General features: G+C 40.7%; 1 protein-coding gene across 1 annotated transcript; it reads right to left on the reverse strand.

The window, feature by feature from the left end:
* Positions 1–2,452: 2,452 nt before the first annotated feature.
* Positions 2,453–3,187, reverse strand: basp1 (brain abundant, membrane attached signal protein 1; the record flags this gene model as incomplete). The annotated part of the gene is made up of 1 exon (XM_080542962.1): positions 2,453–3,187. The coding sequence occupies one exon, from the start codon at positions 3,185–3,187 to the stop codon at positions 2,453–2,455; it is 735 nt and encodes a 244-aa protein (XP_080399088.1).
* Positions 3,188–15,373: the final 12,186 nt, after the last annotated feature.

Here is a 15,373-nt window from a genome sequence, read left to right on the forward strand (position 1 = left end):
CATTATGCAAACCTACTCTGACATGCAGATCAGATGACGGTGACTTTTCTTGCCATTTTTTTATTTAAAAAATCTAATTGTTATTCAGTGTGTTTCTTTGGCATCTACAAGGTCATTTTCACCTAGAACACGGCATCTGTTAAAACGCAGTATGTTGTTACTGCATCCCACTCTGCTTGGAATTATTCCAAATCAAGCTTTTGTAGTTTAATCCCTGTCATTCGGTGGGCTCCTTGGTTTTTTATCCTCTTCAACTATTAATGCATCCAAGTCTGGTGAAATGAATCTAGTGCGAATAGTTATGAAATAATATTTTGAACAAAGGACACATGTTATTGTGTTATCATATTGATGACTCCTATCACAAATCCTTCAAATGACATGACAATCAACAGACACCATTGATATTGATGCAGAAGAGCTGCATACACTTTGCAGTTGGAAAAATCCAACATTTACAAATACTTCAAATTGTTATAAGGATGTCCTTAAATAAAAAATAAAGAGGTTTTGTTTTTCCATCCATTTTCTTTGTTGTATTGTTTACTCTGTTTTGTGGTGTTTCTGATGATCTTTCTGTTCTAATATTTTACATTTCTTCAGTAAGTCCAGTTATAATGAAATAATATCACCCGTTCAAAGAGTTTCAATCAATTTCTTACATTTTATTACTGTTGCACCATTTATACAAGTACATATAATTTGAATGCATCAATTTTTCTTTTCTTTTTTTGTTTAAATGTGAGGTGGTGTGGAGATAGTCGTATGACACTTCATGACTATGAATGAAATATCAACCGTAATTGCCATGAATGCAGACTTTTAAAATTATTTTTCACTTGACCGAAAGACAGGACTACAGGTTCACCCAACCACGGACATGCAATTACTTTGTCAAGAGAGGAAGAGACCAGCCCAGGTGACACACAACACCCCCGCAACGTTTCTGCTACGTTTCAACATTGTTAGGAAAAACATTGTGTGTCAACTGAGAGAAACTGACATGTACTTATTGAATGAATGAATAAATGGATGGATGGATGAATTAATAAATGTATAAATATGTGTACATATATGTAACATATATGGACAGAAAGTAGAGGAGAATGCGGTTGGAAATGACAAGATCAGAGGCTCCCTTCCAAGTGCAAGTTTCCGCCATCTTACAATTCCCCACCCTCCCCCGGACAACTCTATTACTGTTGTCAGCTGGACAGAATCCCCTCTTTTAGTGGGAATGTATTGCACCTCTGTGCCTCTTTGGGCTATACACTGAGAGCCATTGAGCTACCCTGATTTAAAAACACAGTAGTCTTCTTAAATTCAAATAAGATATAGTCAAAGGGGTAAGGAAGAGAGACAGACTATGCGGCAGTCAGAAGGAACTGAGAATTCCTGGTGTCTGTGAATCTGGAATCTCCAAGAATGTTCCAGTACTGGAATGTCCGAAACCGTCTAGAAAGCTTTCAGGATTTCTAAGAAAGTTATAGAAATTTTAAAAACCACTCGGATCACCTACATCTAAGGTTTCTCTTAGAAAATCTAAGAAGGTGTCCAAGTGGTGCAAGAAATCCTTACGACATCTTCATATGTCTAAGAATGTACAGTTAGTATCAAGAAATATCATACCGTCATGTCTCTATAGGAAAGTATGTCTCTGAAGCTTCTAGGCTTTCTCAGGATTTCTAAGTCCCTCTCAACTCTGACAGTCGGAAAAAGGTGGACGTGAACCTGTGGGAAAACAGGCAGCGAGTAACAGAGCAACCACATTCACCGCAAAACAACCCAAAAATACCAAAAAGCTGCATACTATGGGGACGACAAAGGGTGGACCCACAACTCGAAGGCGCCAAAACGGAGAGGCCAGGTGTAGTGGAGAACACAGCACCTTGGGGGGTACAGGGATGGGGTAGGGAGGGAATTAGAAAAGGGACAGACAGAGTGCGTGTCCAGCTGGTAGATAGATTCAACTAAATGTTTTCCATTTTGTTTTCCATATGACATCCGCAGCACAGACTGTCCAGGGGAATGTACGTACATGTATGGTCCCTGACCACAGAAGCCTCCGAAGAGGACCAACCGTGGGTGAGATGGAGTCAGGTTGATAGGTCCCATAAATGTATGGAGTGACAAATGACGGATGTGGAATGGAGGGGCATATGGTTGACACAGACTTGTATCAAAGTTTAAATACTACAGCAGAAAAAAATAGAATAACCGTAACAATAATAATAGTCATAATAATTATTGGCAGCAGCAGCATTTAGCATCCTTCTTATGGTTGTTGTCACAATCCCCCTTTTCCCTGCAAAGCATCAACATCATCATCATCACCATTATTATTATTATTGTTATTATTATTATCATAATGTGGGGTGGGCTATTTAAAACATGTTTTCTCTTTTATCTTCATTGTTGTTGTTTTAGGTTATTCCTTAAAAGAAGCTGTCCATTAATCTTGAACTGCTACGGTTTGATCCTTGCTTGGAACTGGCGCCTCTGTGGCATTGGCCTCCTTGACTGGTGCAGCGGTGGGCTCGGCAGTGGTGGCAGCAGCCGGTGTTGAACTAGGGGCTGGGGCAGCAGCCTCCTTGGCTGGGGGGGCTGCCTCCACGACTGGAGCAGCAGCTACTACATCCGTAGGCTTGGACTCGGGGGCGGCAGGGGCCACCTCGGCTTTGGCCGCTGGAGCCACAGGGGCTTCAGTCTTTTTGGGGTCGGCCTCTTCTTTGCTCTCAGCCTGAGCGGCGGATGGTGGAGCGGGCGCCTGGGCCTTGACCTCCACGGCCGGGGCGGATTCTTTAGCAGCAGGGGGGGCCGGCTCCTTAGCAGGGGCCGGGGCGGCCGGCTTCTCCTCGACTTTGGTGGCAGCGGCAGGTTCCGCGCTCTTGGGCGCATCTGCTTTAGGTTCGGCGTTGGCTGCGGGTTTCTCCGGCTCCTTCGCGGCGGGGGCGCCGTTCTTGTTTTCCTCCTTGGTCGTTATGGCGTCGGCCGCTGGCGTGTCCTTTGCGGCTGCGTCGTTGGCTACCTCGGTGGTCTCGGTGGTGGCGGCGGGAGCTTCATCCTTGTTGTCTTTCTGGGCGTCGTTATCCTCGGCCGACGCTCCCTCCGCTTTCGCGTCCTTGTCTTTGGCCTTCTCGTCGTTTACATTGTATCCCTTCTTCTTTTTGCTGAGCTTGCCTCCCATTTTTGCCTCTAGCCTCTGAAAGACAATAGAAAGAGAGGTGTATTTAGACTTAGAATAAATCATAATGACCAATACTATAAATCATGATGAGCAATACTATAAATCATGGTGACCAAGACTAGATCTGCATCTTGTTACTTCTACCTCTCAGAAATCAGGTATGCAGCCAAAGGGGGGCTTTTTTGTTTGACATTCATCTTCTGAATCTTCTGAGTGGCATTACGTCCCTGTTATATCACTGTCCCTTCACTGAGTGTGCAAAAAGTGCTCTCAGAGCTCAGATACCGAAAGTATGTGGAAATTAAAATATGTGACACGGTCTAGTGTTTTGGTCGACATGTCAGGAATTGTGAGACCTTGCAAACAAGCCAAAGAAGTCTTGTTGCGTATTACTAAAATTGAAGTGTTGAAGAACCCACTCAATATAATAACCAACAGTTTTACATTCACTAAATACCTAGAATTTGTTAGCAAACTTGGGTGGGGGGTAGTATTCGTAATAGTGTATTCCCTTAAGCCCAATGCACACGGCGTGCGATATTGTCGCACGACAACATTCGATTCTCCATTCACACCCACACACTTCGGTGGTGTGAATTGAGAATCAAATGTTGTCGTGCGACAAAATCGCACGCCGTGTGCATTGGCCTTTAGTTTCAGCCACCCCCACAAATAGCCATGTGCATGTGTGTCAGCATGTGACGGATGATGCCATCAATGACTGTATTCACAAAGAATGTTTTGTCGATCAACATACTATTCAAGGGACTGTGGTCTGTCGACACACCTTCTGCTTTGTTTTTGGGTAAGTGGGAGTTACGTACATGCATTGTTTACTAAGCTGTGTGTGCGTGTGCGTGTGTGTATGTTTACTGGGTTAACCAAACAGGTATTAGCTTGTTAGCTTGATAGCTAGCTTGCTAGCTTTGTTATAGATATAATAGACGACAGAAAAGGTCATGTTTTTGTAATGACCGGTAATGTGTGTTGTGTGGAATCAAAAATAATTAGGGTTAGGTTTCAGATTTCAATGTATGACGCATCATACAATCTACCCTTTCATAATCTAGAACAAACTGAAAAATTTGATATAATAGATTACAGAAAAGGTCATGTTTTTGTAATGAACGGTAATGTGTGTTGTGTGGAATCAAAAATAATTAGGGTTAGGTTTCAGATTTCAATGTATGACGCATCATACAATCTACCCTTTCATAATCTGGAACAACATGAAAAATGATGTTGCCAGACTAGCGGACCTTTTCATCAGACCCTGTCACATATGCACTGTAAGTAGGGAAACTTAGCTGGAAAAGACAGTTTTAATAACAAGAGAGAATGACACCTGTTATTTTATGACAGTGTAAACTGAACTTCATGATGGATGGCATACATGAAGTCTCGCCAATTCACAAATAAGTCTGATTATGGATTTCTTGTAGATAGAGATAGAGGGTGTCATATCTGTCTGATCTGAACACAAACCTGCAGGCTCATTACCTCTGTCATTTATGACTCTATAGAGCCTGAATCCATGGGTGACTATCTGTCTCTGCTACAGAAAAGAGCATTTCAATATCTAAAACCGCTCTCGATAGCAGCGTTGGGGAAACAAGGTAAGAAGTTGAACTACACTAAAGCTACGCTTGAGAGAAATATCATTTTTTTCAAACTAAAGCTACTTTGAAAAAGTAGTTTCTCTACATCGTCCAACACGTCGTCAACTACTTTGTCCAACACACGAGAGTCAGTGACTCAAAGATAACTAGTCCATATGAACAGAACAACCGAAACACTCTTAAATCACAGAGAAAGAGGAAAACAGGTGAGATGGAGCAAAGTGGGGAAAAACAGTGAGGGAATACATAGTAGGAAGATTTGAAATTCAAGGGCTGGAATAATAGCTAAATTCCTATTTATTTATTTATTTTTGTTTTGGAGGGGAAATGTAGTGCTACATGGCAAAGTAGATACATTACTAAGATTTGAATTCAGTTTAACTACCACCAAGCTACAGCTAAATGTAGTTAAACTAATAGTTGAGCTACGTGGTCGAAGGGGAGGCACAGGACTCCTCATATCACCTAAGTGGTCACATAATGCCCTTCCCCTGTCACCCCTGTCCATATCCTTCGAATTCCATGCCGTTTCTGTAACCTCCCCTGTCCATCTTCCCATTGTTGTTATCTATCGTCTCCCAGGTCAGCTTGACCACATCCTAGTTGAGATGGAAGTCCTTCTCAGCTTCTTCACGGAGGACGGCACACCGCTCACACTACTGGGTGACTTTCTGAGAAACTTCACACGTCTGGAGTACCTGACCTTCTCGCCTCCTTTGGCCTTACCCTGTCCCACTCTCCTCCGACTCATAAGGGCGGGCAATCGGCTTGACCTTATTTTCACCAGAACCTCCACTTACTCCGACCTTACTGTTACCCCTCTTCCGGTTTCTGATCATCATTGTGCATCCTTCTCCCTTCCCCTCTAACCCACCCCCCCCCTCCCAGTCTGTCTCTAACCACACCGTATCCTCTCGTCTCAACCTGCATACCCTCTCGCCCACCGCTCTCTCTTTCTCTGTCTTATCCTCCCGACCCTCTGCTGATATCCTGATACATCCGCTGATACAGCCTCCTCCACCTCTTTCCCCTCCTCTGACTCACAGGTGGCAACGTGTGTCTCTGCGTGTCTTGCAGAAATTTCCGCTTGGATGTCAGCCCACCACCTCAAGCTCAACCTTAGCAAGACTGAGCTGCTCTTTCCTCCCTGGGAAAATAAGCCGTCTTCAAGCTTCTTCATCCTCCTGACAGACCGCCAACATCCTTGGGGGTCTTCCTTGACAACCACTTATCCTATGTGGCGAACATCACAGCGAGAGCACACTCCCTCCTGCTGATTCTTCCTCTATAACATCAGAAGGATGATGTCCGTTCCTCACCAGAGAAGCAACACATCAACAACTCTTGGTCCAGACGTGCAGATTCCACGCTACAGTGACGTGCAGATGAGTACGTTACGGTGGCCTTTTGTTAGGAGGCCGTGGTTGGTTAGCCCACGCACTTAATCCATACTTCCCAGCAACCTACAGTATACCATTGTCATAATATGAGTCCTCTGAAAGTCCACACTGAGCGTTTTGCCAAGACTGCCGTTCCTATCACGGCTTAATACAGATGACAATGGCATCCCGTTTCCACCCTGCACCATTTGACTTGCAGCTTATGTGGCCACAATGCCTCACAATCATTCTACCGCACAATGAGTTATCTTCACAAAGACAGCCTCTCTCTCTCTGCAGTACATGTGGTTTAGTGTTTGCCGGGCTGGAGCAGGACCAGGAGAACCTGATATAGAGGAAATGCTCCCATGCAGACACTAAAGAGTCAATTTAACCTGATCTAAACACCTTTAGCGTGAATTCCATCCATCACTGTTTAAGCAATAGTAATAATTGAAACAACATCGTGACTTTTATGACACAACACTAACACAAACCTTCTTGTGGATGATCACTGACTGTCAAATGTGGAGTTGCTAAGAGCAATGACCCCATCAGTAGTTGAGTGCATAATCCAATTATCGCCACATATAATCTCAGAATGGTCACTGAGGTCATGGGGGCAGCTGAAACATAGCCATTAATGTCATCTTCACTTGACTGAACTGAAAGGCCTCCATATTATGAGAAGCTTGGAGGTTAGGGTAGAGCGCAAACTGTTTTCATGTCATCACAGTAATGACTACATTTTGAAAGTGCAATATAGTGTCCGACAACTCTGTAAGACTCCCGAATACATGTGAAAATGTATTTCAGAATACACTTTACAGTATCCATGGGAACATGTTCTTAAATATGAGTATTGGGAAGTAGTAAACGACGTGTCTTGACAATAGCGTCAAAATGTCACCCATACTCTTCATTATGAATGACATCCTATTGGGAAAGCTGTTTGTTTCACAGAGTTCCCTAGGAAACTCGAAGAAGTATTGCAGGTGAGGTCGGGGGGCCCATAATAGGTTGAAAAAACTCTGTCTATTTGTGTTACAGTTTTTCTCTACCGCTTTAACACTAACATCCGAACCTCAAACACAATGACTAATACCTGAAACTGGTGTATTTTATCTCACACTAATTCTTCACAATGACAAACACATTTCTTGCTTATCTCTCATTTTGCCACTCTAAACCACACAGTTAACAAAACACTAAATACAATTCTCTACATTTGGCACAATCTTCTTTGCTAAAATGTCTTGTGTTGGAAAACGCCACCATTTAGAATGCTAAACTCAAACCATCAATCACACACTCACACTCCTCATATGGGCAAACACCTATTCCTTTTGAATTAGCAATCATAGCGTTAGCAATAGAAGATGAGCTCTCTTGTGTTGGAGAACAATGGATGCCAACTTTGCAGAGAAAGAAAAGAGTGAAAGGTGTGATTCCGATGAGGTCCTGTGGACAGACAGAAACGAAAGGCAGGATGCAGCCTCATTTTCTTTTTCTTTACAGTACATGCAGTAGGCTTTTTTTCTTTTTTCTATTGTTTGTTCTGTATGAAGAACATGTTATGAATCCAACTGTGTTTGCTGAGATACATAGAGTATTTCAGAATTTAAAAAAACATTCTATTCTTGTATTTGTGTGCTTTATATTTGAGTATGAAAACATAACAGTTTATATAACAGGCTACTGTATGTAGGCTATGTAGTGTAACACTGAAAATGGCCTACTGATAATTGTATCATAGTACTGTTTTCCTCTGATCATAGTGTTTTCCATTGTGCACATCAGTGTTCAATTGGTTCTTACAAGTGTCTATTCATTCGATGGCTTGTGTGTGTCATTTGACGACGAAATGTCATTTTGAGAAGACATAACATTATTTTGAATGCAGTGTTTGATTTTGAGAGAGATTTCGAAAGAGATTTGTGGAGTTTAGGGTTTTGTGTGTGAGTTCTTTGATTTGTGTTAAGAGTTAAGAGAAAATGAGCTATGCTTTGACTAAATGTGTTAAAGCGCTAGAGAAAAAATGTAATACGCTTTTATGTGCCTATTGTATTTCTTATCTGACTGGATTACGACACAGTCGGTTCAATGAAATGACGGTTGGAATAGGAGGTCCAAGAATGACAGCGTTGTCAGCGTGTCATCTTAGACTACCGGTGAAAGAAGCTGCCCCCCTGCTACAGCCCCAGACTGCGGGGACCCTGAGGCCTCCTGGAGCGAGGCCCATCTGCCCCAAACCAGAGAGAGAAAGAATGAGAGAGAGAGAGAGAGAGAGAGAGGCCAGGCACAAATGGTGGGACAGAAAGACAGGTAAATAGAGAGTAGAGAGACAAAACGAGAGGCAGACAGAGGAGTGACAGAGAAAGAGAGAGGGAGACCGACATAGAGATCCAAAGAGGGTGATCGAGGTAAAGCAGTCAGTGAGGGAGAGAGAGACAGGTAAATAATAGAGAGAGATGGAGTGAGGCAGAAAGAAACAGGAATAAGAAGATATCAATTATACAGTAAGTAAACATCAACAGTGACAGGGGGGGGAGAGCGAGAAAGACGAGGTCGGTGGAAGAGAGAGAGCGATTGATTGATAGAGGGCCGGAGAAGGGAAAGTTAAAAGAAAAGAAAGAAATACGTACACAGGGTCTGATGCAGCATTCCTTTAGTGTTGAGGGTATCACACTTGCTCAATTAGAATGACAAAGCAGAGATAAAGCAGGTTCTGATTACAAATGTTAGAAAATAAAGTGTTTCTAAAAGAGAGCCACGGTTGGATAATCAATCATGTTGTTGCCAACTCAGCTCCGGTACCAACTCTGGTACCAAGGAGGAGGGGTCGAGGCTTCCAGTAACTGCTGAGTACAGAAGAGAACCAGGATGATAATCCTCCTAGGTGTGTTTGTGTCAGTGTGTGTGTGTGTGTGTGTGTGTGTGTGTGTGTGTGTGTGTGTGTGTGTGTGTGTGTGTGTGTGTGCGCGTGCGTGTGCGTGTGCGTGTGTGTGTGTGTGTGTGTGTGTGTTTCTGCCAATGAGGCAAGGAAACAGGGAGATGAGCAATGAAATCTGCTTTATAATACATTGGAATGCAATGTGAAATTAAATTAAAGGCCATGTAGACCTACAGGTACAAGACTAGTATGACAAGTACTAATCGAAAAGGCAATATGGACATTCCTGAAAGGTTACCTGAAATAAATGAATTATACACACTGCTTTTCACACATGTCTACCCAGCGACACATACAGTATCTTTTGACTGATAAGGATGAAAGACAACACAAATATGTGGTCAAAAGAATGTGCTGGGGTCTTAACATGAAGACCTAATGCATCTCTATCAGGAAGTCATCACCGAATAATCTTATAATAAGATAATGTATCTAGGTACCAAGGCATTTCATCCAAGGTTTTTCATCCTAACATCAATCTAATTAGTGGAGCATTCAAAAAAAATCAGGTGAACTCGATGCCCTATGTCGCTTAAACATTAATGTAACAGTAGAATGTACTGTATTACATAAGTGCTTCTCTTTACTCCCTCCAGCTGGATGATTTAAGAGGTTCTGTTTTACTCACTAAATCAGGGATGTGCTCAGAGCCGAGTGGAAGGAAGTGGAGGCTGGAAAACTGGAGCAGAAAATTTGGCCCAATCACAAAAAAAAACTCCACAGTCTTTCGATGCTCAATCAGAGGGATAGGAGCAAAGGATGCTGGGAAGTCACTGGCAGCTCTGGAATACTGGTTTGAGATGTTAACCCTTTTGGGTGGCGCCCTCCTTTTACAGTGCTTTACAGATTCAGCTGAAATCAAGTCAATCTTTAACTCTACACAAAACATTTTTAATAGACTACACTTTGAGTGCTTTGAGTTGCATTTCATGTACGAAAGGCGCTATATAAATAAAGCTTTACTTACTTACTTACTTACACTTACTTACACTGATTTGGCACTAACCAGATACAGATACAAATGAAACAGTTAATGAATAGAAAAGAATGACATTAGTTACATATAGTTACATAAGTATGCATTAGTTATGCATAAGCATTAGTTACATAAGTATGTCACGTAAAAAAAAGGGTCATTATTGCTAATTATCGCTGATTCCACCATTTTCCCACAACTTGAATCTTGCGTTTGGTTACTTAATGTAGTTACTAAACACATTTGCAGTTATTTCATGAAGATGCACACAAACCCCCTCCTAAGTCATAAAGAGCAGTGTCCACGGGACATAGAGTACAGACAATTTAATGTGCAATGACTCAATGAAAACAGTGCTGAGATGTTAAGCAAAGACTAAATTGACCATTTTCAGGAAAGATTAATCCTGGCAAAAACTGAAAAGGTACCGAAAAATAACTCTACATATACAGTACTAGAGGGCTCTCCTCTTTGTGTATATAATCACCTTCTGTGACCAAAGAGAAAAATTATGTGGGCGCCATTCGGCTACTATTGTACTAACTCTGTATTGATACAAGATACCTTTACTTTGAACACAAATTTCACCAATAGGTTAAGACAATAAGTGACACGGTCTGGTCAAAAGGTCTGCACAGCCAAATTGTTTCGTAATGCAACTGGCTATTAACCTGTTACAAAACTATGGTTCCCATATTGATATCAGACCAAGTGTCTGTATTAAATTATACTGCATAACATACTCACTCACAATATTGTATTCCCAAATTCGCTAGCCTATTAGGCCTACTGCATTAGGCTACACTCAGACATTCCTAGCCAGACTGAAAAGTTACTGGGACGTGTAGTGCTAATTGTATTCAATATCAGTCTTGCTTCTTACAGCTGTACATTGATTTCTCAAAAAATTATTCTGAGATAATAATACAGAGGGGTATTAAAACTACAACAGATCAAACAGTTTTTTTGTGCCTAAGTATCCATTTGGTCCGGAAGTTTAGTTAGAAATGTACAGGCAACATTTTAAAAACTATTATTTTCCAACTGTGAGATGTTCTGATACATTTTCAACCGATGTGCAATAATGTAGAAAAATTAAATGATGAGCATTAAATGACAACCTTAAGACAAGGTTGAAAACTAACAATTCCAACCCAGCATGTAACTAACCAACAACCATCAAAAAATGTAATGTAATCCAACAAAAGAAATTGATGTTCAAGAACAATATTCTCACAACCGTTGTACGACATTAATTTGGTTAATCAACATTAATCATCTACTACATCTACTTAAGTCATCACTTTCTGTGCGTCACATCGACCACATATTGTTGCTATATTGTTGAAAAATACCATACTATGCATTTAAACTGGATGCATTGAACTGTTTGTTTTGGCCCAAGACTGAATACACACACAATTCATCAGTGTTTAGTGGATCAATTCCCAATTTGACAGACCAGGGGCGGCTAACTCCTTAGCTGGAAATAGCTATTGATCAAGATGGCCGCTGAGAAAGAATTGCTTGTGTTCAGAGGCTGTTTATGAGTCTAAGGACGAACTCAGCAAAGATGAGAGTGAGTGAGCATTGAATTTTCGCTCAAAGCACTTTGAGAGCTGCTTATTGAATGCTAAATCGTGCTAAATGCTTTGTTGACGCAGAGAAATAAGTGGCAAGTGAAATGAAAATGCATGAACTACAATCCTGGTCCCACTTGGTTCGTTGGCATTTAATTCTGAAAACCCTCTCCCACTAGGCAGCTACATAACCTTTATCCTTGGGATTAGGTAAACTGTCATGAAGTTGGCTGCCATTGAAAAAGAGACAAAATCATACTCCTGATCCACCTCATCAAGTGCTCATTAAGTGCTTTTGGAAGGAAGAGTTAAGTGAGAATCAGATGTATTTTTTTGTTATTCATTGTTTATTCATTATTTAGATTACTTAGATGTTCATTATTTAGATTACTTAGATGTTCATTATTTAGATTACTTCTGTGCATTTTCTGCAATGCATTATCTGTCAATTTAATAGTTTAGCATACTGCTAGTGAATACATTAATTGTACATACAGTACAAAGTGCTTTCTAATATATGTTCTCCCACACAAGATTGTTCTCCATTTGCTAGACTATGGCATGACAATGGGATATTAGGCTACAGCACATAGGGCTGGTTTCCCAGACACAGATTAAACCTACAGTCGTCTTGAACTAAATCCCACTTTCAATGGAAATATATGGAGTATAGGACTGGCTAGCTCTGCTCCAGGGATACGTGTGACTTGCTGAAGGAAGGCTTAGTGTCAACAAGCCACACATAAGTCCTGGACTACAACTAGGAACTCGTTTTTCTGTTTCTCTGTTGCATGCTCCTCTGACTGCCTATCCAATATTAAGGGACGTCTGATGTTCAGTCGATCAGACCCTCGTCAATCACAACAGCTGCCCTGTTGACAGCAAGAGCTACTTATGCATCTGTCAGGAAAGAAGTCCTCATAAGTAATATGTTTAAAACATTTTACAAATTACACATTTTACATTATTCAGAATTTAAGTTGAATTTTCTATTTTCTATAGCAATTCTGACAGAATGATATGATCAATACACATAAAAACTTTCTGTGTTGGGGTATCACTTTGAATACTAGTGCTACTAACCAACTATGACATCTAAATATAGTGGAGCGTTGCTTTAAGGACTGTATACCGATGAGTCTACCTCTAGCCTGTACTAGACAGTTTGTGCGACTGACCGCAAGTCTTAGAATTATTTTGGAGTTGCTTGTGTCACTTTTCACATTACTGATTGATGTTCTGCATTTTAGGTGAATGCTAAAGTTGGGATGTATTGCAGAGGAAATAGTGTGTCCACAACTGAAAATGGCAATACATGGCAAAATACATTTTCCAGTCAACGCTATTGTTGAAGAGACTGTGGCATTTGGCAGGAACTGTAGATGATCAGATCGATGCATAAGGACGTTTGATTCCTGGCATGGTCAATACACAATCCTGGCTACCTCAATTGGTTGAATACAAATGATGCAATAATGCCTCGTATAGCAGCTATTTGCTGGCAACAGTAGTCAACCACAATCTAACCGATACTGTTTTAGAGTGTGCAGTTAAACCCTTTTAATTACACAAACGAGGCTATCTTAATAGCTAACAATGAATGTGATCACTCTATAACCTTTGCACTACTGACGTTTACAATACTACCTTTGCACATACTGTATATTGCACATTGCACATGTCTCTTGATATAGCTTATTTTATACATCTGCACATTACAGTAAGTGTTTTATTTACTTTATCTGAGTATCTCAGAACAGCTCTGCAGACTTTATTCTGGTCAACACTCGCTCCCTTAATAAGAAAACACATCTTATACATGATGAAATCACATCAAAAATGCCGGTTGAGAGAGGACTCTCGCCGCTTCTCCGCCGGAAATCTAGGTGTAATTGCAGTATACAGAGTAAATTGTCCTACAAAAACACTTAGATTTAGATTTAGTAATCAAAAAATTAATTAGACCCCTATACTTTCTTTCATTTATTTTTTGTTTATTTTTTATTATTACTACCCGATCTTTTCAGTTTGTAAAGCGTCTTTGAGTGTCTAGAAAATAAGTTTAATGTATTATTATTATTATTATTATTATTATTACATACTGTACCATTACTGTACTGTACATAACTCATAACTGAATATACCTCTAAACAAAACTGATGTTTACAATACTACCTCTGCACATACTGTACGTATATTGCACATCTCCATCATTGTCATGTTTTATTCATATCATGTTCTTCCATCACTGTTTGCACTTTTGGTTAGATGCTAAACTGCATTTCGTTGTATAGTATTTGTACTCTGCGATGACAATAAAGTTGCATCTAATCTAATCTAATCTAATCTGTTGGGTAATGCTGTTAGACAAAACCAATAGACCGACCGTATCAGCATGATAATTAAACTAAGAGTCTCTTAGACATTATTGCTCCCTGAGTGCCACTGACTGAGCCATTGCATATTGGAGTCGTCTGTTGTTGACACCTTGTAAACTCTGGCATCACATGTACTGTAGCTGCACTAACAAAGCCAAAATGGCAGACGGGTCCATCTCCTTGTTCAAACGGAGAGCCTCAGATGGCACATCTTAATGTAATGGATGTTTTTAGAGCTCCAGCTGTAGCTCAAGGACATGATCCGACCTGCCTACTGGGTCCCTGGGGTCTGTGGAAGCGAGAGGACGGTGTCTCTGTGTTGTTCTATACGATGCATACAGAAGGTGGGGGTTCGTTGCATTTCAGCTCAAGTGGATTCAGGAAATAAATGCCATGTAATCCCTTCATTGGGAAAACCCTTTGAAGATACTGGGACAAACAGAGGTGAAATTAACCTTCACCTCAACAAGCACCGCCATGAATCAGTTCCAACAAGTCAGTGTAAGATATACATGTATAAGATAAGATATTCTGCATGTACGGTAGGCCAGAAAAAAGTATTCTTCGAGGACCAGCTATGAGCAAAAGTTTAAAAAAAAAAAAAAAAAAAAAAAAATGTCCAACCCAAAAATGCCTCTGGACTGCTGGTTCATACTAAAACAGAAAATTAAGTATACTTGATTTTAGTATTTTGAGTATACTAAAGAATACATGTAAGACATTATTTGAGGTGCCCCTTCAACACACTTAAAATGTAATCTGAATCAATATCAAAGCTATTCTCAAATAATATGAGGCATACTAGAAGTGTGTCACTGGCATACAAGTACCGGTACACTTCAATTAGATTAAATATAACTATACGAGCATTGTTTTATCTGTTTTATTTCACTTTTATTTATTTAGATTAGTTTCATTAAGGTGTCATGGGAGACAATAGCCAGGTTTCCACAGTGGTGCCAGTGCGTGCCAAGGCTAATTAGCGGCTAGCCGGTGCTCAAAGCCCGACACTTCAAGCCTGGTGAACGAGCCTGTAAATGTCAGAAATGCACAGCTAAATTACCTGGAGCTGTTACAGTATTAGAACAGCTAGAATCTATAGGCAAACACCATTATGTTTGCAGACACCACCATGACAACAGTATTGACCTCCGTGACTGAAACACAAAGGAGCAATCATGTATGCCCGGGAAAGAGGAGAGCCCCTTCAAAGAAAGTATAGGGTTATAAGGTTATACGTGACTTTACAATATGGAGTGGTAGTTCTATCCACTAGAGTAAATAGAAAAGAGTCGGAACAG

Source organism: Nansenia antarctica (assembly GCF_963989245.1).
Source record: "Nansenia antarctica genome assembly, chromosome: 12".
Lineage (NCBI taxonomy): Eukaryota > Metazoa > Chordata > Actinopteri > Argentiniformes > Microstomatidae > Nansenia > Nansenia antarctica.